This window comes from Tetrahymena thermophila, assembly GCF_000189635.1.
Source record: "Tetrahymena thermophila SB210 genomic scaffold scf_8254630, whole genome shotgun sequence".
In the NCBI taxonomy this organism is placed as follows: domain Eukaryota; phylum Ciliophora; class Oligohymenophorea; order Hymenostomatida; family Tetrahymenidae; genus Tetrahymena; species Tetrahymena thermophila.
Window position 1 is genome coordinate 220900 of NW_002476399.1, and position 26896 is coordinate 247795.

At 22.3% G+C, this 26896-nt stretch overlaps 6 protein-coding genes across 6 annotated transcripts; 2 read left to right on the plus strand and 4 right to left on the minus strand. All coding sequences in view use genetic code 6, as the record gives it.

The window, feature by feature from the left end:
• On the plus strand, positions 1-8826 carry TTHERM_00759090 (transmembrane protein, putative; the record flags this gene model as incomplete). Its single annotated transcript, XM_001016992.2, has 17 exons — positions 1-97; positions 173-334; positions 411-827; positions 879-1025; positions 1078-1365; positions 1412-1698; positions 1766-2105; positions 2314-2834; positions 2939-3400; positions 3455-4836; positions 4946-5591; positions 5695-5826; positions 5877-6845; positions 6902-7337; positions 7393-8466; positions 8519-8701; positions 8789-8826. The coding sequence occupies 17 exons, from the start codon at positions 1-3 to the stop codon at positions 8824-8826; spliced, it is 7581 nt and encodes a 2526-aa protein (XP_001016992.2).
• A 1628-nt stretch (positions 8827-10454) lies between these two features.
• TTHERM_00759100 (MAC/perforin domain protein) lies at positions 10455-12167 on the minus strand (the record flags this gene model as incomplete). The annotated part of the gene is made up of 1 exon (XM_001016993.3): positions 10455-12167. One exon carries the CDS (start codon positions 12165-12167, stop codon positions 10455-10457), a length of 1713 nt encoding a protein of 570 aa, XP_001016993.2.
• A 1218-nt stretch (positions 12168-13385) lies between these two features.
• Positions 13386-13877, plus strand: TTHERM_000759119 (hypothetical protein; the record flags this gene model as incomplete). Its single annotated transcript, XM_012797849.1, has 1 exon — positions 13386-13877. One exon carries the CDS (start codon positions 13386-13388, stop codon positions 13875-13877), a length of 492 nt encoding a protein of 163 aa, XP_012653303.1.
• Positions 13878-17278: 3401 nt separating this feature from the next.
• Positions 17279-18988, minus strand: TTHERM_00759120 (MAC/perforin domain protein; the record flags this gene model as incomplete). The annotated part of the gene is made up of 1 exon (XM_001016995.1): positions 17279-18988. The coding sequence occupies one exon, from the start codon at positions 18986-18988 to the stop codon at positions 17279-17281; it is 1710 nt and encodes a 569-aa protein (XP_001016995.1).
• Positions 18989-21037: 2049 nt separating this feature from the next.
• Positions 21038-21631, minus strand: TTHERM_000759139 (transmembrane protein, putative; the record flags this gene model as incomplete). Its single annotated transcript, XM_012797850.1, has 2 exons — positions 21038-21275; positions 21336-21631. The coding sequence occupies 2 exons, from the start codon at positions 21629-21631 to the stop codon at positions 21038-21040; spliced, it is 534 nt and encodes a 177-aa protein (XP_012653304.1).
• Positions 21632-24987: 3356 nt separating this feature from the next.
• TTHERM_00759140 (MAC/perforin domain protein) lies at positions 24988-26649 on the minus strand (the record flags this gene model as incomplete). Its single annotated transcript, XM_001016997.1, has 1 exon — positions 24988-26649. The coding sequence occupies one exon, from the start codon at positions 26647-26649 to the stop codon at positions 24988-24990; it is 1662 nt and encodes a 553-aa protein (XP_001016997.1).
• Positions 26650-26896: the final 247 nt, after the last annotated feature.

The window sequence follows — 26896 nt, forward strand, 5'->3', positions numbered from 1 at the left end:
ATGAGTTTTTCAAGAATATTTATCACTTTAATCAGCATATTTTCACTGAATAATTAATTTTTTTGCAATAAATGCCCTGCGCTACAGATGATCAACAGTATTAAACAATTTTCTAAATAAATTAGATTAAAATTAAAAAAATAAAACATACTTTTACTTATGATTATCTTAGATCCAAAAATAACTGAAGGGTATATTGTTTACAGTTTCCTTAGGATTCCAAAGACTAACATTCTAATCATTAACACAAGTTAATATTACAATCCTAATACTAATATAGTTTATTATTATGATATGTCATCAGGCTAAGGAGAAGTTATCAATATTGTAATTCGTAATAATTCTGATTTAAAATAAATATTATTTTTAACCTTTTTAATGGCTTAATGCTTTTTAAAATATAATTACAGCTGATTTCTTTATCTTGAATATGGAATACAATTAACTTACAGATTAATTTGTGATATCAAATAAATATAATCTTATTTTTGCTGAATTATATACACTTAAAACAATATATTATATTTCAATTAATTCTATCTCATCATTAAAGATCATTAAAGATACTAACCTTATTATTTTGACTAATAACTATAATATCTTGCAAATTTTTGACTTTTAGAAATACCAAATAGCGCTAGTTATGGATAATACTCAATCTCTTCAAACATTTCCTGATAATTCTCCTCTTTATTAATATTATTCTGATATTTATAAGCTATCTTCTGGAGATTTTATAATAGTTACAGTTAATGACATGGGAGTTATTACTTGGTCAATAGACTTGATAAATTTAACATACAAATTTAATGGCTATATTCCAGATTGTATTTTTTATTTTTTAACTAAATATATTTATGTATTTAAATTATGAATAGCTCAAGTATAAAAAGGTGATAACACTAAGTATTTTGCTAAACATCTAACACTAGATATATTATTTATTGTTGGTTAGTATTTTCAAGTTCAGGTTGTCAAAATTTAAGATATTAAAAATGGCCAATATTTAACTATTTATAAAGATTGTAAGTATTTAAAATATATTTATTTTTTAAAAATAAAATTCTCTAAAAAAAGATATTTATTATTTTTGGGACTCAATATTTAACATTTTGTATGATGAAATCATTATTAATGATAGTAGAGAACCTATAATATTGGTTAGCACAAATCAATATTTAGCTAAAGCTTAGGTGCATTTTAATGAGGATTTTACTAAAATGGAGGTTGTAAAGACTTCTTTTACATGGTTTACAATTTATTATAAATGGTATAAAATAGAAGAAAGTCCAATTTTATTTATGTCTTCTTAGACTTATATAACCATATACAATTATGAAAACTTTGATTCCCATTACTATATTTGTAAAATTATTTAATAAAAAAAATGTATTAAATTTAATATGTGTAGATTTTGGTGGTGATTCTATAAGCAGAAGGTTTATAAGACAAAATGGAGTAGATCCAGATTTATTTATACTTATGTATCAAAATTAGATAAGGATAAATGAGAGAGGTAACTTTGGATAATACTCTAAATATGTAAAACCTTATCTCTCAGGAAATATAAGGCAAACATATTGTAGTTTCTTTTAAGTAAAAAACATTTTTGATTGGTATTTGATTAAAAGCGGTGAGGATGGAAGCAATAGTTTAATCTTTACTGTACCCATTTTCCCGATAAGCTAATCTAACACTGTAAAAATTAATTACATTAAAATTATTGTTCAAATAATTTATTAATAATTTATTTTAAAATAAAAAGTAAATTGATATAACTTCTTCATATGGGTTATATTGGATAGATATTAATTTTAATTTAGATCCTTTCTATTTATTTGATAAAATCTTTGTAGCTTTAGCTTTCCCAAATAAAAAAAATACTGAAAATTATCTTTTTCAACTAATTAATTGCCAATCAACAACTGAAAGATACTATTTGACTTCTAATTCAAGTGATGTTAGAAATATTTAGACTGTTTATGCTCTAGCCTCCTTAGAAGATAAGAAAAATCTAGAACTAATAGGGGTAGATAGTTAAGGTACTGTATATGTATGGGACTTAAGCTCGCTTAATTTAACCTTCAAATATTATCAAAAATATGGTAATCAATTACAATTTGTATATAAATTTACTCTTGATCAAAATATACAATTTATAGTTTTGAGTGATCCCTAAAATTTAAATTAATTGTAAAATAATATTTTCTACTCTCAAAAATTAGAGTTTACAAATTTAAAATTAAATTTATACATTTTTGTTTGTTTCATTATTTATAATTAATTTATCTATTTTTTAAAAATTTTGTAAAGATTTTTGTTAAAATTCATTTATTGGAGATGTTTTTCACTACCTAAGCTTAAAACGACTCATTATTGCTTGTAGCTCAAATAAAGTTTACTCTCTTGATTTTGTCACAGGAGATTATCAATATCTAGCTTAATTAAGCTACACAACATTAGCTTTAAGAGCATTTTCAAGTCCATAATTGATAGCAATTGGTGAATATGACTCAGGAGCAATTTAATTATGGAAATTTAATCAAGCCACATCAAAATTTGATCTCTTCCTGTCTTTTAAATTGGACATTATATAAGATGCTTTGATTTACTTCGACATGTCCAATGATTATACTTTATGGATATAGTATTCGAATTTAAATATTTTTTACTCTATTAAGGATTGTCTCACTGATTCTTCTCTTTGCAAACAATGTACACAATAATATTACTTCAATACTACTAACTCATATGATAGAAATTCTGTATATGGAGTAGGTACTTTTGAATAGCCTTTTACGAGTTCTTATAATTTTATTTCTACTATAATTAAAGTAATTTAAATTTAGTTTTAAATCTTTTCTACACATACATTTATTATTAAACTATTTAAATAAAAATTTTTTACTTTTTAATACTAAATATTATAATATAATAGGCATAATTTTACAAATAAATTGTGAGTGGAGTTTTTGATATGAGTGTATCTATATTTATAACTCCTGATAATTAACTAAATCTAAACCCAAGTATTATGAACTTTGGCTTTAATAGTATTATTTCTTTAGGCTTTAATAGTACTGAAAAGGGTACATATGCAAGTATTGGATATTAAAATACTTTATAATTTGATAATTTTAACAGGATTAGCTTTTAAGATATTATAATTAATTTTAATTTTACAAAAGCAAATAATAGTTGTGGTATTCTCTTTTAAAATATATTATTAGGAGCATTCATAAATAATATTTAACTCTATAATATAAATCAAAATTTATTTCCTAAAAGTTGCTAGTCTATTTAAGCTATCTCAACATAATTGAATATAGGAAAGTATATCATTTAAAATGAAGATTTTTCAAATCATTTATAAGTAATTACTCAGTTTAATTCAAGTCAAGTAATTTTAAATATTTTTAAACATTAATCTAAAACTTTTTTGAATTAAAAAAAGATTTTTATCTCAAACTTTTATTTGATAAATTGCACATTAGGTCCATAATTCAGTATATTTTAACAGTAAACTGATATAAAAGCCTCTTTAACCAATATTGTATTATCATAAAACAAATGCTTTAATCAGACAAATTAAGTAAATAATTCTTCATCTGCATTGTTTTCAGCTGGCTTATTTAGTGTTGATGGATTTTAAATAATAAACAACTCTTTCTGTTAGAAAACTATATTTGATACTATTGCTACTGCTCAGTAAAATGATTCAACATTTTTCCTTAATAACATAACTTTGATAAATAATCAATTTTAGACTTCCACTACCTATATACTTTTTAATGCACTTTATTAGATGAGAGCCTTTCCATCTCATTAACTAAATGTAAGCAATTTATACTTTGATAATAATAAAATAATTAAGTTCAGTAGTAATGATACTATTGATCGAGCTTAATACTTTGAAACTAGCAAAATAGCTTCTATTAATTCATATAATGTGACTATAAAGAACTAATTAGATATTTAGTTTGGATTGATTCAAATATCAAATGTTGTAAATTTTACTTTATTTGAATGTTACAGTGATGATAATTTTTACAACAACTCTTAAAATATTGCTGTTAATGGTTGCTTATCTCTTAAAGAAATTGCATCTACAATTATTAATAATGCTAAATTTTATAAGAAAAGGCTAAAAGATAGCAGTTTATTATCACTTGAAAATAAATCACTTTAATTTGCAACCATAAGTATTTTAACTAGTTCATTTTCTGATTTGGTTCTGTTTTAAACAAATGAGAACACTTAAACTATGCCTGTATATTTAGTGAGCAACTAAAATTTATAAGTTTCTATTGATAAATGCCTTTTTTAAAAGATAAACTTGCAAAGCATACAATTTACTTAAACTTATTCAGTAACAGGATTATGGATTTTAGATTATGCTGGTTCTGTATAAATTTCAAATTCATAATTTAAAGATTCATACAGTAATTCATAATATGGATTTGGTTATATTCAAGTCAGCTAACTTTCACTTGATACGGTTGTATTTAATAACTCTTCATTTGTAGAAGATGACTCACTATCTTTGTACAATTAGTATGGTGGAATGCTTAATATTAGAGCAGATAGAGTAAATTTACTTAATTGCAATTTTAGTAATTCTACAGCCTAAAAAGGTTCTTTTCTTTACATGGTTTCTTCTAACGAAACATTTAACATTTTATTCACAAATATTTCTTTCAGTTATGGATTTGCATTATTGGATGGAGGTGCTTTTTTCATAGATACTAATGGCTATTATATAAATTTTAAATGTGAAAACTGCTAATTTAGTAATTTATACATTTATTAACCTTAAGCTTCAATAATTGGAATTCAGTAAAACATTATTTAAAATTAAATTGTTTAAATTATTTTATTATCAAGTATATAAACAATAGTTACTTTTAAATTTAAAAAATGTTGAAATTAATATTTATAACAAAAGGTAAAACTCATAAAATTAAGAAAGTGATAAAAACTTTGTAATTTTTGATAGAGGATATATTAATAATACCATAGGAATACAAGAAAATTATTTCTTAACACTTTCTTATGCTTATATCTAATTTATTAATATAAATTAAAGTTATTATGATGTAGCTTTGAAGTCAAGAGCTTTGAGATAATTTTTAAGTTTAAAAGATTAATAGCAATCTACCTTGATTAACATAATTAATTCATAAGCATCACTTATAAAATGTAGTATTTCTAATTTATAAATTAAAAACAAATAATCTTAGATTCCTCTTCTTATACAATCTTACGATTCAGTTATTAATCTAATTAATTCATCAATTTAGAGATGTTAATTTGTTAGAAGTGTTATTAATTTAGTTGGAGGATAATTATTTATAGATAATACTATATTTTAAAATATTTATTAATTTTATTCTAAGAGAATTTTATTTGATCTTAATGAGAACAAGCTAATTACCTAGTCTAATTCGTTAATTATAACAAATAATACATCTATTTAAATATTAAACAATTCCAAGTTTGAGTAACTAAAATGTGACTCTTGCAATGGGGCTGCTCTTTAAGTTATTAATGGCAATATTAACATTTAAGATTCAATCTTTAATCAAACCACTGTAAATTATTGTTAGATATTATTTAAAAAATATTTAATTCATCTTTTCAATTATTTTTAAAATGAAAAACTTAAATTTAAAACAAAAACAATTTTATTTAAAGGCTTAATTAGGAGGTGCAATATTTATAACAGGATTGGTAGGGAATAATTACATAAGAAAAACTATTTTTGTTGAAGGTTAATCTTAGTATAATGGGGGTTCATTATATTTTCAATAATAGCAATAATAAAATGTAATTTAACTTTAATTCTTTTTAATATTAAAATCATTATAATTAATTAGCCATTTAGTCTAGATATTAGTGAATGCTAATATTTGAATAATACATCGATAGATGGTAAGGGAGGATCTCTATATATTTCTTCTAATAGTTTAAATCCTTTAAATATGAGCATTAGTGTTTATTTTACTGATTTTATTAATAATCTAGCATAAATTGGAGGAGCTATTTACAATTAAAATATCTCTATTTAAGTTTATAATTCATAATTTATGTAAAATTATGCCAAAATATTTGGTTCAAATAGCATTTCTTACCCAACAAAACTTCTCTTAGTTAATATTGAATAATTTTTGAGCAAATACAATGGAACTATTACAAATAACTAAATAATTATATAAAATTTTAGAAGTGGACATTTTTTTGAAGATATTTAATTCTAAATGATAAATGACTTTGGTGAAGTAATCATTCCAGTTAGTTATGAAGAAAAACAATCTTATAGAGTTTAGGTTAGGATAAACTAAAAAACTAAAAATTCTGAAAATTACTAAATAACAGGAGAATTAGACACTTCTTTTAATAGATAATCACAATTATACACTTTTTCAAAATTATATTTAGTTGGAACTCCTAACTCCTCAGTTATTATTTAGTTTTATTCCAATCAAATATATAATCTAGAAGATTAAACTAATTAATATATATAAACATATTCATATGATATAATAGTGAATTTTAGAGAATGTATTTCAGGAGAATAAATAAAACAATATAACTCTCTTACTTAGTGTGATATTTGCAAAAAAGGTCAATATTCCTTGAATATTCAATAATGTTAAGACTGTCCAATAGGTGCTGAGTGTTTAGGTGGAAATAAAATAGAAATAAAGGAAGGCTTTTGGAGAAGATCTTAGGAAATAGACTTGATTTTATCATGCGAAAATCAAAAATCTAATTGTATTGGTGGCTCTTATGGAAATCAAATTTGCTAGGAAGGACATATAGGAGCTTTATGTGAAGAATGTGATGTAATTAATAAACATAAAATATTAGATTTTAAGTTATTTTTTTTAATTTATTTAAGATAAATGGTGATTATTGGGGAGAAAGTTATTCTTAAAATTCTAAATATTCTTGCTAAAAATGCAGTAGAGTTAAAAATAACATATGGATTTTAACTCTTATAACTATTTGGACATAGCTTTCTATGGCTATAGCAATTAAAGAGAATATAAAAAATTTAGAAGTTGAAAATGCTTAGATATAAAAAGCAATAAACAAATAAAGAAACAAATTAAAATCAGCTAAAATGTTTGAAACTAAATTAAGTATGATGAAGACTTTTTCTAATACTAAAATTAGTAATCCTGTAAATATTGTTTAAAAATAAAAAAAAATTAAAATGGAAACATAAAGAAATAAAAATTAAATTGAATCACAAAGCATTTATTTAAAAATACTGACAAATTATTTTTAGATTGTTAGTTGTGTTTCTACCTTCAATCTAACAATACCTTCAGGTATTATTTTCTTTTAAAAGTAAATATATTTTACATAACTTTTATCTAAATAAAGGTATTATTCAACTGCCCTAATCTGTAGGCAATCCTATAAAATTAACTATGAATTCTTTAGATTGTTTATTGATAGAAATTTAAAGTGATATACCGATTATCTATTTTAGGCTAGTTTTTTCACAAATTATTCCAATAATTTACATTTTAATTATCTTTCTTGGATTACTAATTAAGCATTTATGTTAAAAAAGAAAAAATAACTTATAACAATTTCCATATTATGCTCTTTCTACAGCTTGTCTCTTCTTGATAATTTTTATTTAGCCCGACTTAGTAACCTAGTTTATAGCTTTAATATCGTGTAGAACTATAGGAGATAGAGTTTACATTTTGTCAAATGTTTCATATGAGTGCTTTACAGAATAACATATCAAATATATGATTATTTTAGTTGTACCGTTACTTATTTTTTGGGTATTAATAATTCCTTTAGTTTTATTTACGTTGCTAGTACGCAAAAAAAGTAAGCTAGATGACTCAAATTCCAAACTGAACTTGGGTTTTCTTTACAAAGAATATAAAAACAGTGCTTATTTTTGGGAATTCATAAAAATGGCTGAAAAACTTTCAATAATTCTGGTTTTAAATTTTTATTCTTAAACAATTACGGTTAAAGGAATATTAATTTTTATAATAATTTCACTTTACGGAATTTTAACGTCAATAGTAGAACCCTTTAAATAAGTAAACATCAACCAAATTGATATATAATCAACAAATGTTTGCTCTATTACAATATTGCTTGCTATTTTTATGAATAGAAATCCTTTTTCATATTTTTATTATCCTTCTTTTGGAATATTGGTTTTGATTAATTTTATATTTATTATATTTTTACTGAAATTGATCATGACCACCTACCTAGATTTTATGAAATCTTAAATTTAAAATTTAGCTTCATAATACTCTGATAAGTTTAATTTCTTAAAAAAATTCTAAAGAGATTCTTAAGTTACAAAAAAACTTAACCCTAATTTAAAACTAAAAGTGTAAAGAGCCTTTTAAAATTATTTGAATATGAATCAAACTTAAAGGAAATAGATTTTCATAAATATCTTTGAAAAGTAGCTAAGTAAAATTTTTTTTTTTTCCACTTAATTGTTTTTTATTTGTTTCTTTTAAAGATTTTAAAAGTAAGAGTACTGAGCTTAGACTTTAATACCCAAATACTATATAAAGTTCTATAATATTAAGTATGAAAAGCCAGGATATTTAACAAGAGAGAAATTCATTATTTTTGGTAAGAGACACTAATTTAGATTTAGCTTTTAATACAATCAAAACAAATAATTACTAGAATTTATAAGGTAAATATAATATAAAATTAATTTAAAAATTTATTTTAAAATATAAATTTCTTATTCATTCTTTAAATTATTTTTATTATTTTAAAGGTATTAAAGGTCTTTAATAATAAACACAATAAAATTGATATTAATATAAATTTATTATTTTCTCTTAATTTGAAGATTACTATTGATATTTAAAAGTATTAAGTATATAATATATATAAGCAGAAATATATTTTTTATTTCATATTATTGTTTAAACAGAATTATAGCTGACATTTTTTATGGTTTAAAATGCAATTTTTAAACAATCAATCCTACTCTTATTTTAAAATCAATAATTTTAACAGTAAATAAAATTAATGGATTTTTAAAAGTCACTAACTTTAAAATAAAAAAGTTGACTAAATTACTTAACTAAATAGAGGAAAATTTCAAAATATCATGTGGTACAAATTTATTTTTGGACCTCAAAAAATTAAATTTCTTTCATTCAATTTCAAAGAAAAAAATTACAGTTTATATTTAAATACTGGTAATTTCTGGCATAATCTTCTTAATATAAAATTGAATTAAAGCTTATCTTAATAGAAAACTTATATAGAAATTTGCAGAAGTGATTTTGATAGAGAAAAGCATTAAAAGATCTTTTATAAGTTAAAAAAGGAAATAAATAAGTCTAATTTTAATATTTGAAAAAATTTAAATAAATAAAAAAGCATAAATAAAGTAATAATTATTATTGTTTAATTAGATATTTTCTATGTAAACCAATTATTTTCTTACTTCAAAATATAAAATTATTGATATTAATCAGAAATAATCAAGTAGACTATAACCTTAAAAATAAAATTAACAAATAATATGTAATCTAGTTCCCAATTATTCCAAAAAATTGTTGTATACTTCCTTTGAAAATTCTTAAGGAAAAGCATTTACACCTCTTTAAGAATATTTGTTGAGGCTCAATTCATCATTCTTAAAATTCATTCTAAAAACATTCTTTATCAGTTTTAAAACATATATTTCTTAATATCCTTTTAAAAATGCTTAGAAAAGGTCGTTTAAATCTAGCGAAAGGCTATATACTCCTCTTAACCAGTAGTCATTATAAGGAGCTTAAAGCTACACATCTGATAGTTTTTTAATGATTTTAAAATATTTAGTATCAGGTTTCAACTCTAATTATTCTCTATACTTTTCCAGCTATAATAAATATATTATCTGAAAACTGATCTTTTTAAATTTATTGTTGAGTGAGCTCTTTTTGATAAGTGAGCTAGATTGGAGGAAATTTAGTCCTCCAGTATTAAAATCAAAAGAAACTCGTATTCCAAAGGTATTTTTTGAATACCTTAAATTAATTGCTATTTTTCCGCATTTTTAGAAACCTGAAGCAATTATACAAAAAAAAAAATAGAAATTTTACTTGGTTTATTTAAACATGTCTTATATTTAAAACCAGCTTTGTAAACCTAAAAAGACAATATTCTTAAAAAGTAAAGAAGTTTATGAAAATTATATTTAACAAATGCACATCAGATTAAAGAGTATTGATATTAATTTTAATATAATTTATACTTAATATGTAAAATAATGTCTTTTTACTTACCAATTTATGAAAACGTATAATTTTTAAATTACAAATAATAAATTATTCTAATTTTTCAATTCGTTCTATTTTAAATAATATATTATTTTATTTATAACCTGTTTAACGGTAAGTTGGATTAGCTAAGCCATGTTTGAAACTTATTTACTAAAAATATTATCAAAAAGCTGGACAATTACACTATAATATATTTCCATTAGGACTGTTATAAAAATTAGGTATACAGTCTGTACAAATTATTTAGAATCTACTATCATTTGGAGGAATCTAATTAAGATCAATAAACTAAGGAAATCCACTAACAGATGCTATACTGCATCCTTTATTTACCCAATTACCATAGTTTTCATTTAAAATAGTTCTGAAATTACCTAAGCTATCTCTTTCGTATCTAACATCTTTTGGAATACCTAAAAGCTATAAGTCAGCAAATTCGCCAGAGCTACAATTAATTTTTGAAAGATAAAAAGGCTATTAAGGAGGACATATAGAAGCTTCATTCATTTAAAAGGGATTTGAAACAACATAATTAAGAGGTGCTGGAATATGTAAATCTACCATGACATGAATTAAAATGTTTGTATTTCCGTTTCCTTAAATTGCGTATGCGGTCTTAGGACTATTATTTTGTATACTTCTCTACTAAAGGATTGATTACTAATTATTAATATAATTTTATTTCATTGATTCAATTCTATTCATAATTGCTTGTTATAAGTTTTGCTTTACTTAGACATCTGCAACTAGACTATCCCAAGATACAAACTTATTTATTTTTAATAAAGCAGGATTTTGGCTAATTGTATTTTCCCAATTAGATTAATTTTCTGGATTTCCTCCAAATCTATGATCAACAGCAATTTTTCTTCTTGCAGCAAAATATCCATCTGCTGGATTCCCATTTAATTCATTATTAAGAGCTTATTCAACTTATTAAGGAGATAATCCTCCATTAAATGAGGGAGAAGCATTAACACAACTTTTGAATGCGCTTACTTTTTCAATCATACCTCCAATGTAGGTATCAACAGAAATATGAGTTCCCCATGATTCTAAGAAATCGTTATATACTTCAGGTGAATATTCTTAAGGTAAAGCATTTACAGCTCTTTAGGCATATTTATTTAGGCTCAGATTATCACTCTTAAAAGTCAATCTCAGAACATTCTTAGCCATTTGTGAAACAGACATTTCTTAATCTCCTTAAAAGAATTTTTCAAATATCTAATTTAAATCTTATGAGTGACTATATTATCCTCCCAACCAGTAGCCATTTTAAGCAGCTTAAATCCAAACATTTGATAATTCTTATTCGTTTTAAAATATTTTGATGTCTGGTTACAACTCTATTTATTCTATTTGTATCTCATCAGCTACAATAAATTGGTTATCTGAAAGTGGATCTTTCCAAATTTATTCTTGAGTGGGCTCTTTTTGATAGGTGAGTTAGATTGCAGGAAGTTTTAGTTCCCCAGTAGTAATATCAAAAGAAACTCCAACTCCAGAAGGCATATTTTGAATACCTTAAACTGCTTATTCAGTTTCAGAATTTTAAGACATCTATTACCTTTTCATGCGGATTTCTTTATATACATTTAACTATTCTTATTATCCTTGCAATCCAACACAGTAATCTCCATAAAATCCTGGATAAGGGCATAGATCTTACTTTGCTTCCTCATTTATACTAGAGGTTATCAATTAGAATAGCTATCTTTAGTTTAAAACAGACTCATTAACCAAATTTAGATCTTAAATCTATGAATTAAAGCTTTCAGAGTGATTTCGATTTTTTAAAAAGGCTTACTATGGATGGCTCAACGTTAATATAAATTATATTAAGAGAAAAGCAAGTATCTTTTGTTGAAGCATTTATTTTTATGTATGTTTATTTTTAATTAAAATAAATTATTAATACAAATACAATCTTTGATCTTTATATTTTTTATGATGATGAAAAACTAACAACTTTCATTAATTTTAAAGCAAAAAATTACATTAAATTTGAAATAAAATAAAACTAAATATCAAAAACAATAATTAGTTTTTGATTTTTTATTTAAATCATATGTAAATAAATTTTCAAAAATACAAAATTTGTATGGTAATTAATCATTTCTTAATTAAATGTAATGCTTAAAGAATACAAAAGGTTAAGCTTCTCTAAGAGAGGAAATAAATATAAATATTCTTTTATTATCTAGTTTAATAGCTGAAAATAGACTAAAATTATTACAATTAATTTAATTAGTTTAACCAGATTAATTAGTTACCTGATATTTATTTTGATGAGTACACTTATTATCCTTAACTTTATTACAGTATGGTATTAATAAAATTACTTATTTTATTGACTTTAGTTTAATTTAAATGTATTTATTCTTCATTTCAAGGGTAGATTACAGATTAGAACTTGATATAAATTATAAAATTTACTCTTCTTTACAAATTTATATGTGTGATAATAAAGATTTAGATACTGTAAAAATGCTTTACCATCTAAATCTACTTAAGCTGATATAGATAGCATTATAAATAGTGTCAATTCAAATTTTGTCTAAATTTGAAGGACATAAATAAAAAAGTTCTTTAGAAAACTAAAACAAATTATAGATAGATCTAAAGTTATGTATTTTCATCTTAGTTAATTATCGATATTCTTCACCATAATATATAGATTAATTAACTTGTTTAAAATTTCAAAAGACAGTAACCTTTATATGATTATTTTTTAGGAAAACATTTTGATGAATGAATTATTACAATAATTCTAAATTTTATATCCAATAATTACAGGTATTTTAGCTTTGGCTAATAATATAACTTTATTTTCAAGAATGGTTGGAAGGGTGATTCTGCTCAAAATAATTAATATAATAATACTTATTTTAATATAAATTAGGAAAAAAAATTATTAAATTTATGGGCACAATAAATTTATTTGATAAAAAAATGACTTATTATTTTAATCTTTTAAACAGAAAAGGAATTTATAAATAATTTTAAAAATGAAAGGTTTCAATAAATAAAATTATTCGAACTTTTGAAACCAAGTTTAAAGATTTAGTGGAAAAGCCATAATAGGTTTTTATGGGTATTTTTGATTATTAAAATAAAGAAGCAAGAAATATTAATAAGGCAAGTTTAGATTTTCCAAAAGCAAGATTAAAAATTCAAAAAAGGTTTTATATTGATAAAAATTTTAATAAAAAATAAATTATTTAAAAGAATGTCACTTTATTATTTTAGTAAACAACTTAAAATAGAATCTTAATAAATATTTAATTCTTCTAAATTAAAAATGAACTAAGATTATCTATTTAAGTTGAAAAAGGTAAAAATATTAAATAAGGAAGCGTTGAAAGACACTAATTTCTTAAAAAACTGAACATATTACAGAATAAAAATGATAATAATCCTAAAATATCAATCAGTTTAATGAAAATTGAATCTTCTTTTAATAATAAATAATTGGCTATATCCAAACTCTCAGATAATTATTTTTATTTAGGTTTTAGAATTGAAAGATTTAGTAATGAATATAAAAGTATGTTTCTTTAAATTTTAATAATCTTTTACTGAATTTAAGAGAGAGGGTTCGTCGGTTAGTGAGATAGGAGGTATAAGGGGTTGTTTTGTTAGATGATATTTTAAAATTTCAAGTAAGGACCTTAATATATATTGGAGACTTAAAATATAAAACTTTTTAGTATTTTAGATTATAAAATATATTCTTTGAGATTGTGTGGATACACTCTTAATAAATTAAAAATAGCCATAAAATAATTTAGACATTTTTGTGATATTAGAAATGAATATTATATTAATTATGAACATTTTTTTGTTCTAAATCTTAATTATTTTCTTAATATTTAATTTTAAAATGCTTACGAAAATTAAACAAAATAAAGAAAAAATTTTTCAAATTTTGAGTGTAAAAAAATTCTTTTTATTGACTGAATCTGTAGTATTTTAACAAATTCTTTACCTTTACAATATTATCTTAAAAATCTGATACTTTTTTTACTTTATCAATTGCTTTATCCACTACATCTTTTGTTAAATTTGAAATATTTTTTAAAATTTCTTCAAATAAATTGTTATTGTTGCTTGTTGCCGTTTATACTACTTAATTACTTTAAAAAATATCTGCATTTTCATTTTAATATCTCAATGAAATTGGTTTTTAGTAACGAGGTTAATCATTTTTACTTTAATATGAATAAAGCATAAGAGGAATCATATATTACCAACTTTTTAATTTTAAATTAATTTCCAACTTTTTCTTTAATTTAATAAATACTAAAACAATCACAATTATACACTTTTTAAAAATTATATTTAGTTGGAACTCCAAATTGCTCAGTTATTATTTAGTTTTATTCTAATCAAATATATAATCTCGACTATTAAACTAATTAATATCATATCGCTATTTTACATAGTGTGATATTTGTAAAAAATGTTAATTCCTTCAATATTCAATAATAGTTAGACTATCCAGTAGGTGTTAAGTGTTTAGGTGGAAATAAAATAGAAATAAAGGAAGGTTTTTGGAGGAGATCTTAAGAAGTTGATTTGATTTTATCATGTGAAAAAAAAATTCTAATTGCACTGGTGTTTCTTATGGAAATCTAATTTGCTAAGAAGGTTATTTAGGAGATTTATGTGAAAAATTTAATGTAATTAATAAGCATATAATAGTAGATTTTAAGTTATTTTATTTTGTTTATTTAAGATAAATGGTTATTATTGGAGAAAAAGTTATTCTTAAAATTCTAAAATTCTTGTTAAAAATGTAGTAAAGTTAAATATAATATATGGATTTTAGCTCTTATAACTGAGGCTTTTTCTAATGCTAAAATTATTAATCTTGTAAATATTATTTCATAAATTTCTTTGAAAAGTAGATATGTAAAATATTTTTTTTCCATTTAATTGCTATTTATTTGTTTCTTTTATAGATTTTAAAATTAACAGTTCTGAGTTAACACTTCTATTCCCAAATATTATATAAAGCTCTATTAAATTAATCATGAAAAGCCAGAATATAAAACAAGATAGAAATTCATTATTTTTGGTAAGAGAAACTAGTTTAGATTTAACTTTTAATACAATCAAACAAATAATTACTAGAATTTATAAGGTAAATATAATATATAATTAATTTAAAAATTAATTTTAAAATATAAATTTCTTATTCATTCTTTAAATTATTTTTTTATTTTAAAGGTATTAAAGATATTTAATAATATAAACAATAAAATTGATATAAATATGAATTTATTATTTTCTCTTGATTTGAAGATTACTATTGATATTTTAAAAGTATTAAGTATATCATATATATAAGCAGAAATATATTTTTTATTTCATATTATTGTTTAAACAGAATTATCGCTGAGATTTTTGTAGTTTAAAATAAATTTTTTTAATTTAGTAAGAGCTAAAATTTATTTTAAGATATTTCATGAGTAAGATGTATTTCAATCCTACTCTTATTTTAAAATCAATAATTACTACAGTAAATAAAATTAATGAAAAATTAAAAGTCACTAACTTTAAAATAAAAAAGTCGACTAAATTACTTAACTAAATAGAGGAGAATTTCAATATATATGTGGTACAAATTTATTTTTGGATTCAAAAAATTAAATTTCTTTCATTTGATTTCAAAGAAATAAATTACAGTTTATATTTAAATTCTGGTCATTTCTGGAATAATTTTATTAATATTAAATTGAATTAAAGCTTATCATAATATAATACTAATTTAATGCAAAAAACATTTATAGAAATTTGTGGAAGTGCTTTTGATATAGAGAAACATTAAAAGATTTTTTATAATTTAAAAAAGACATAAATAAGCCAACATAGAATAATTGTTTTGAGAATTTGATATTTGAAAATATGTAATTAAAGGATAATTTTATTTAAAGCATAAATTAATAATAATTATTGTTTAATTATATTATTTATTTTCTATGTAAATCAATTATTTATTTTCTTACTTCAAGATATAAAATTATAGATATTAATCAGAAATAATCAAGTAGACTATAACCTTAATAATAAAATTAAGAAATAATATGTAATCTAGTTCACCATTAATCTAAAAAATTGTTGTATACTACTGCTGGAAATTCTTATGGTAAATCATTTATAATTCTTTAAGCATATTTGTAGAGCAACAAATTATCATTCTTAAAAGTCATTCTAACAACATTCTTTACCAGTTTTGAAACAGATATTTCTTAATATCCTTTAAAAAAGCTTTAGAAGAGGTCGTTTAAATCTAACGAATGGCTATCTATTTACACCTCCTTACAATTAATCATAATAAAGAGCTTCAAGCAACAGACCTGATAGTTTTTTATTCATTTTTAAATATTTTTGTATCTGGTTTCAATTCTATTTATTCTATATACTTTTGTGCTGCTAGCAATAATAAATTATTTATCTGAAAACTAACATTTTTATATTTATTTTTGAGTGGGCTTTTTTTGATAAGTGAGCTAGATTGCAGGAAAATTAGTCATCCAGTAGTAAAATCAAAAGAAACACCAATTCCAAAATTTTTTTAATACATTAAATTAATTACTATGTTCCCGCTAGAAATCGTAATTAGACAAAAAAAGAGAGAAATTTTGTGTGATTTATATAAATATGTTGTATATATTTTTTATTCCACTTTGTAAGCTTAAAAACCAAATATTCTTAAAAGATAAATTAATAAATGAACATGTGATTAAAGAGTATTGATATAATTTTTAATATAATTTATACCTAATATGTTTTTTAATATCTTTTTACTCACTAATTTATGAAATTATATAATTTTTAACTTACAAAAAATAAATTATTCTAATTTTTTAATTCATTTATTTGATATTAGATAATATATTTTATTTAATTTTTTACCTGCTTAAATAGTAAGTTTGATTAGCTAAGTTCTGTTTGAAACTTATTTATTATAAATATTATCAAAAAGCTGGACAACTACACTATAATTAATTTCCATTAGGACCATCATAAAAAGTTGGTATGCAGTCTGTACAAATCATTTAGAATCTACTATCATTTGGAGGAATCTAATTAAGATCAACAAACTCAGGAAATCCACTAACAGATGCTATACTGCATCCTTTATTTACCCAATTACCATAGGTTTCTTTTAAAATAGTTCTAAAGTTACCTAAGCTATCTCTTTCGTATCTAACATCTTATGGAAGACCTAAAATTTTTAAGTCAGCAAATTAGCCAGAGCTACAATTAATCATTGAAAATATTAATTGCAATTAAGGAGGGCATATAGAAGCTTCTTTCATTTAAAAGGGATTTGAAACAACATACTTAAGAGGTGCTGGCAAATGTATTTTGTCCGTTATATGAAGAAAAACGTCTGTATTTCCGTTTCCTTAAATTGCATATGCAGTCTTTGGACTATTTTTTTCTATAGTTCTCTGCTAAAGGATTGATTACTAATTGTTAATGTATCTTTATTTCATTGACTCAATTCTATTCATAATTGCTTGTTATAGGTTTTGCTTTACTTGGGCATCTGCAACTAGACTATCCCAAGATACAAACTTATTTATTTTTAATAAAGCAGGATTTTAACTAATTGTATTTTCCCAATTAGATTAATTTTCTGGATTTCCTCCAAATCTATGATCAACAGCAATTTTTCTTCTTGCAGCAAAATATCCATCTGCTTGATTCCCATTTAATTCATTGTTAAGAGCTTATTCCACTTATTAAGGAGATAATCCTCCATTAAATGAGGGAGAAGCATTAACACAACTTTTGAATGCGCTTACTTTTTCAATCATACCTCCAATGTAGGTATCAACAGAAATATGAGTTCCCCATGATTCTAAGAAATCGTTATATACTTCAGGTGAATATTCTTAAGGTAAAGCATTTACAGCTCTTTAGGCATATTTGTTTAGGCTCAGATTATCATTCTTAAAAGTCAATCTCAGAACATTCTTAGTCATTTGTGAAACAGACATTTCTTAATCTCCTTTAAAGAATTTTTCAAATATCTAATTTAAATCTTATGAGTGACTATATTGTCCTCCCAACCAGTAACCATTTTAAGCAGCTTAAATCCAAACATTTGATAATTCTTATTCGTTTTAAAATATTTTGATGTCTGGTTACAACTCTATTTATTCTATTTGTATCTCATCAGCTACAATAAATTGGTTATCTGAAAGTGGATCTTTCCAAATTTATTCTTGAGTGGGCTCTTTTTGATAGGTGAGTTAGATTGCAGGAAGTTTTAGTTCCCCAGTAGTAATATCAAAAGAAACTCCAACTCCAGAAGGCATATTTTGAATACCTTAAACTGCTTATTCAGTTTCAGAATTTTAAGACATCTATTACCTTTTCATGCGGATTTCCTTATATACATTTAATTATTCTTATTATCCTTGCAGTCCAACACAGTAATCTCCATAAAATCCTGGATAAGGGCATAGATCTTACTTTGCTTCCTCATTTATACTAGAGGTAATCAATTAGAATAGCTATCTTTAGTTTAAAACAGACTCATTAACCAAATTTAGATCTTAAATCTATGAAAAGCTTTCAGAGTGATTTCGATTTTTTAAAAAGGCTTACTATGGATGGCTCAACGTTAATATAAATTATATTAAGAGAAAAGCAAGTATCTTTTGTTGAAGCATTTATTTTTATGTATGTTTGTTTTGAATTAAATTATTAATACAAATAAAATTTTTGATCTTAATAATTATTATGGTGATGAAAAACAAACAACTTTCATTAATTTTAATGATAAAATTACATTAAAATTGAAATAAAATAAGACTAGATATCAAAATTAACATTTTGTTTTTGTTTAATTATTTAAATCATATGCAGATATATTTTCAAAAATACAAAATTTGTATGGTAATTAATCATTTCTTAATTAAATGTAATCCTTAAAGAATAAAAAAGGTTAAGCTTTTCTAAGAGATGAATTAAATATAAATATTCTTTTATTATAAAGTTTAATAGCTGTAAATAGACTAAATATATTACAATTAATTTAATTAGTTTAACCAGATTAATTAGTTACCTGATATTTTTTTTGATTAGTACACTTATAATCCTTAACTTTATTACAGTGATGGCATTAATAACATTACTTACTTTATTGACTTTGGCTCAATTTAAATGTACTTATCCTTCACTGCAAGGATTGGGTTAGTTTAATTTATCAAAAAAAGCAATAATTAGAACTAGATAAAAGTAGTAAAATTTACTCTTCTTTACAAACTTATTGAAATGGTTATAAAGATTTAGATACTGTAAAAATGGTTTACCATCTAAATTTACATATACTGATATAGATAGCATTATAAATGGTGTCTATTCAAAATTTTATCTAAAGATGAAGACATAATAATATAATAAAGTTCAGAAGAAAACTTAAATAAATTATACAAAGATCTAAAATTATGTATTTCCATCTTAGTTAATTATCAATTATCTAAAAATATACATATAGGAGGCTTACGTAATCTGAGGATTGAATTTTGTAAAAATAAATACATTCTTCACCTTAATATATAGATTAATTAGCTTGTTTAAAGTATTAATAGACAACAATCTTTATATGATTATTTTTAGGAAAACATTTTGATGAATGAATTATTACAATAATTCTAAATTTAATATCCAAAAATTACAGGAATTTTAGCTTTGGCTAATACTATAACTTTATTTTCATAGTTAGAAGGGAGATCCTGCTCAAAATAATTAATATAAGAATACTTATTTTAATAAACATTAATAAAAAAGTTATTAAATTTATGGGCGCAATAAACTTATTTGATAAAAAATGACTTATAATTTTAATCTTTAATAGAGAAAGGAATTGGTTAGTATTTTTAAAAGTAAGATGTTTCAACAAATAAAACTATTCTTAATTTTGAAACTAAGTTTAAAGATTAAAACCATAAAAGGTTTATATGAGTATTTTTGATTATCAAAATATTATTATTAAAATGAAGAAGCAATAAATATTAATAAGGCAAGTTTAATTTTTCTAAAAGCAAGATATAAAAATACAACAAGGTTTTATAATGATAAAAATTTTAATAAAAAAGAATTTATTTAAACAAAAGGCACTTTATTTTTTAAGTAAATAACATAAAATAAAATCTTAATAAATATTTAATTCTTATAAAATTAAGAATACACTAAGATTATCTATTTAAATTGAAAATGGATAAAAATATTAAATAAGCAAATGTTAAAAGACACTAATTTCTTAAAAGTTGAACATATTACAGAATAAAAATCTTAATAATTCTAAAATTTCTATCAATTAAATGAAAATTAATCTTCTATAAAAAATCTATTCTTTTAATAAAAAATAATTAGCTATATCCAAATTCTCATTCAATTATTTTTATTTAGATTTTAGAATCGAAAGATTTAGTAATGAATATAAAAGTAGATTTCTTTATATTTGAATGAAATATGAACTTAAACATTCTTTTTGTTTCTATTTTTTCAATTCGAATACTTGCAAAATTAAAATACTCTAAAAGGTAGAACTATCTGATAAATTCTGAAAAAATGCCATTTATTTAGTCATTTATATCTTAAAATTTTTAAACCAATAACGGCTATATAAGGTATGATAAACAATTTATTTATAAATATAACTGAATCTTTCTAAAGTTAATTTTTTAAATAAAAGTTAATTCAATTAATTTACTGACTCAAAACCAATATACAATCAAATTGCTTTATTATAATAAAAAGTTAATAGCTAATTAAAGATTTTAGTTTTTTTATTTTAATTAAAAAAAATTCATTATCATTTTTTTTTGTTAAAGCTAAAAAGGGTGCTAAAAATTATATTATTAGTAATCTTAAAATAAATTTTTCACCCAATCAAAAGAGTAAATTTGCATATCCTTCACCATTTTCCACCCAATATTCTTGAGGTAAACTTATCTATATTTTTGTTTAATTATTGTCAGTTTTAGAAAAAATCATCAAAATAAATTTTGAAACCCTTTTTCAATACTTCTTGTTTGCTTGATAGGCATTTTCTGTATTTAGAATTTCTTTGGCAGTCGTTTCTTTGTTTACTTTTCTACTGTCTTAGACAATTTTTTTTATTTCTAGTTCAAACCAAGTAGTATCTGTATTGAGTAAATTATCAAATTTATGATAATCATCTACAATACTAGGAAGTTGAGACACTAAATAATTGATTGATTTCTTATTCTATTATTAGATGTTAGTGATCTCACAACATTCATTTATGACTGTTCCTAATTCTGCACAAATTAAGCTTTTAGTCTCATAATTCTTCTGGTTCAACATCTCTTGATACTCTCTTGCTCTGGATTTTCAAATCTACTTCAAGATTCTTTGCCTTTAATCTAAGTGATACTAACCTTAATTTTGAAACTGAATTTATTTTTATAAATTTTTAATTAATTCAAATGAGTTAATTCTCTTTACTGCGATAGGTCAATACTTTAAAAATAAAAATAAAATTTATTGGGAAACAATATTTAAATATGCTACCAACTTTTAGATTCCCCATAGTATTTTAAGTAAAAATAAAACTAAATAGAATATTTGCTTAAGAATATCAAACACATTTAAAAATAAGTGATACTATATTTAGTAATCTTGTAAATATTCTTTAAAAATTAAAAAAAATAAAAATTGAAACTTAAATAAATAAAAATCAAATTGAATCACAAGTCATTTATTTAAAAATACTTACAGACTATTTTTAGATTGTAAGTTGAGTTTCTACCTTCAATCTAACAATCCCATAAGGCATTATTTTTTTTTACAAATAAAAATATTTTACATAAATTTTATTCAAATAAAGGTGTTATTCAACTGCCCTAATCAGTAGGCAATCCTTTAAAATTAATTATATATTCTTTAGATTATCTATTAATAGAAATTTAAAGTGACATGCCAATTATCTGTTTTAGTAACAAATTATTCCAATAATTTGTGTTTTAAAAATATTTCTAGGATTACTAATTAAGCATTTAAGGTAAAAAAGAAAGAATAATTTATAAAAATTTCCATATTATGCTCTTTCTACAGCTTGTCTTTTCTTGATAATTTTTATTTAACCTGACTTAATAGCCTAGTTTATAGCTTTGAAGTCATCTAGAACTATTGGAGATAGAATATATATTTTATCAAATGTTTCTTATGAGTGTTATACTTAATAATATATCAGATACATGATTACTTTAGTTTTACCTTTACTTATTACGTGGGTGATAATAATTCCTTTAGTTTTATTTATGCTACTTGTACGAAAAAAAGTAAGTTAGATCACTCAAATTCGAAACTAAACTTGGGTTTTCTTAACAAAGAGTATAAAAACAGTGCTTATTGTTAGGAATTCATAAAAATGGTTGGAAAACTTTCAATAATTCTGGTTTTAAATTTTTATTCTTAAACAATTATAGTTAAAAGAATATTAATTTTTATGATAATTTCATTTTACTGAATTTTAACATCAAAAGTAAAACCCTTTAAATAAGTAAATATCAACTAAATTGATAAATAATCAACAAATATTTGCTCTATAACAATATTGCTTGCTATTTTTATGAATAGAAATCTTTTTTCATATTTATATTATTCTTTTTTTTGAATATTAGTGTTGATTAATTCTATATTTATTATATTTTTACTCAAATTGATCATGACGAACTACTTAGATTTTATAAAATCTTAAATTTAAAATTTAGCTTCATAATATTCTGACAAGTTTCATTTATTAAAAATAAAAAGGTTCTAAAACAATTAGTAAGGGACAAAAAAAATAAATCCTGATTTAAAACAAAAAGTTTAAAGAGCCTTTTAAAATTATTTGAATATGAACCAAACTTAAAGGAAATAGATTTTCTTAAATTTCTTTGAAAAGTAGATATGTAAAATATTTTTTTCCATTTAATTGTTATTTATTTGTTTCTTTTATAGATTTTAAAAGTAAGAGTTCTGAGTTAAAACTTCAATACCCAAATACTATATAAAGCTCTATTAAATTAAGCATGAAAAGCCAGAATATTAAACAAGAGAGAAATTCATTATTTTTTGTAAGAGAAACTAATTTAGATTTAACTTTTAATACAATCAAACAAATAATTACTAGAATTTATAAGGTAAATATAATATATAATTAATTTATAAATTTATTTTAAAATAAAAAAAAACTTATTTATTCTTTAAATTATTTTTTTATTTTAAAGGTATTAAAGGCCTTTAATAATAAAAACAATAAAATTGATATAAATATAAATTTATTATTTTCTCTTGATTTGAAGATTACTATTGATATTTGTAAGTATTAAGTATATGATATATAATATATATAAGCAGAAATATATTTTCATTTCATATTATTATTAAAAAATTATCGCTAACATTTTTGTAGTTTAAAATAAAATTTTTAAAATTTAGTAAGAGCTAAAATTTATTTTAGGATATTTATGATTAAAATGTATTTCAATCCTACTCTTATTTTAAAATCAATAATTTCTAAAGTAAATAAAATTAATGGAATTTTAAAAGTCAATAACTTTAAAATAAAAAAGTTAACTAAATAGAGGAAAATTTCAAAATATCATGTGGTACAAATTTATTTTTGTACTCACAAAATAAAATTTCTTAAGAAATAAATTACAGTTTATATTTAAATTCTGGTCATTTTTGGCATAATCTTATTAATATAAAATTGAATTAAAGCTTATCATTATAGAAAACTAATTTAATACAAAAAACTTTTAAAGAAATTTGTGGAAGTGCTTTTGATATAGAGAAGCATTAAAAGATCTTTTATAATTTAAAAAAGGCATAAATAAGCCGATATAGAAAAATTGTTTTGAGAATTTGATATTTGAAAATATGTAAATATAGGATATATTATTTAAAGTATAAATAAATTAATATTATTGTTTAATTGTATTATTTATTTTCTATGTAAATTAATTATTTATTTTCTTACTTCAAGATATAAAATTTATAGATATTAATCAGAAATAATCAAGTAGACAATAACCTTAAAAATAAAATTAAGAAATAATATGTAATCTAGTTCACAATAATTCTAAAAAATTGTTGTAAACTACTGCTGAAAATTCTTATGGTAAAGCATTTACAACTATTTAAGCATTTTTGTAGATGTTCAAATTATCATTCTTAAAAGTTATTCTAAAAACATTATTTACCTGTTTTGAAACAGATATTTCTTAATATCCTTTAAAAAAGCTTTAGAAAAGGTCGTTTAAATCTAACGAATGGCTATCTATAACTCCTCCTTACCAGTAGTCATTATAAAGAGTTCAAGCCACATTTATTCCAGCTTTTTAAGCTTAAAAACCAAATATTTTTAAAAAGATAAATTAGTTTTAAGAAAATTAAATTTAACTAATCAACATGAGATTAAAGAGTACTGATATAATTTTTAACATAATTTATACCTAATATGTTTTTTAATATCTTTTTACTCACTAATTTATGAAATTATATAATTTTTAACTTACAAAAAATAAATTATTCTAATTTTTTAATTCATTTATTTGATATTAGATAATATATTTTATTTAATTTTTTACCTGCTTAAATAGTAAGTTTGATTAGCTAAGTTCTGTTTGAAACTTATTTATTATAAATATTATCAAAAAGCTGGACAATTACACTATAATTAATTTCCATTAGGACCATTATAAAAAGTTGGTATGCAGTCTGTACAAATCATTTAGAATCTACTATCATTTGGAGGAATCTAATTAAGATCAACAAACTCAGGAAATCCACTAACAGATGCTATACTGCATCCTTTATTTACCCAATTACCATAGTTTTCTTTTAAAATAGTTCTAAAGTTACCTAAGTTATCTCTTTCGTATCTAACATCTTATGGAAGACCTAAAATTTATAAGTCAGCAAATTAGCCAGAGCTACAATTAATCATTGAAAATTTTAATTGCTATTAAGGAGGGCATATAGAAGCTTCTTTCATTTAAAAGGGATTTGAAACAACATACTTAAGAGGTGCTAGAAAATGTATATTTGCTGCTACATGAAGAAAAGCGTCTGTTTTTCCGTTTCCTTAAATTGCGTATGCAGTCTTAGGACTATTATTTTCTATACTTCTCTGCTAAAGGATTGATTACTAATTATTAATGTATCTTTATTTCATTGACTCAATTCTATTCATAATTGCTTGTTATAGGTTTTGCTTTACTTGGGTATCTGCAACTAGACTATCCCAAGATACAAACTTATTTATTTTTAATAAAGCAGGATTTTAACTAATTGTATTTTCCCAATTTGATACATTTTCTGGATTTCCTCCAAATCTATGATCAACAACAATTTTTCTTCTTGCAGCAAAATATCCATCTGCTTGATTCCCATTTAATTCATTGTTAAGAGCTTATTCCACTTATTAAGGAGATAATCCTCCATTAAATGAGGGAGAAGCATTAACACAACTTTTGAATGCATTTACTTTTTCAATCATACCTCCAATGTATGTATCAACAGAAATATGAGTTCCCCATGATTCTAAGAAATCGTTATATACTTCAGGTGAATATTCTTAAGGTAAAGCATTTACAGCTCTTTAGGCATATTTGTTTAGGTTCAGATTATCATTCTTAAAAGTCAATCTCAGAACATTCTTAGTCATTTGTGAAACAGACATTTCTTAATCTCCTTTAAAGAATTTTTCAAATATCTAATTTAAATCTTATGAGTGACTATATTGTCCTCCCAACCAGTAGCCATTTTAAGCAGCTTCAATCCACACATTTGATAATTCTTATTCATTTTAAAATATTTTGATGTCTGGTTACAACTCTATTTATTCTACTTGTGTCTCATCAGCTACTATAAATTGGTTATCTGAAAATGGATCTTTCCAAATTTATTCTTGAGTGGGATCTTTTTGATAAGTGAGTTAGATTGCAGGAAGTTTTAGTTCCCCAGTAGTAATATCAAAAGAAACACCAACTCCAGAAGGCATATTTTGAATACCTTAAACTGCTTATTCAGTTTCAGAATTTTAATACATCTATTACATTTTCATGCTAGTTTTCTCATGTAAATGTAACTATTCTTATTATTCTTTTAATCCAACACAGTAATCTCCATAAAATCCTGGATAAGGGCATAGATCTTATTTTGCTTCCTCATTTATACTAGAGGTTATCAATTAGAATAACTATCTTTAGTTTAAAACTGATTCATTAACCAAATTTAGATATTAAATCTATGAATTGAAGCTTTCAGAGTGATTTCGATTTTTTAAAAAGGCTTACTATGGATGGCTCATCGTTAATATAAATTATATTAAGAGAAATGCAAGTATCTTTTGTTGAAGCATTTATTTTTGTGTATGTTTGTTTAAATTATTAATACAAATACAATTTATGATCTTAATAATTATTATGGTGATGAAAAACAAACAACTTACATTAATTTTAAAGATAAAATAACATTAAATTTGAAATAAAATAAGACTAGACATCAAAAATAATAATTTGTTTTTGTTTAATTATTTAAATCATATGCAGATATAT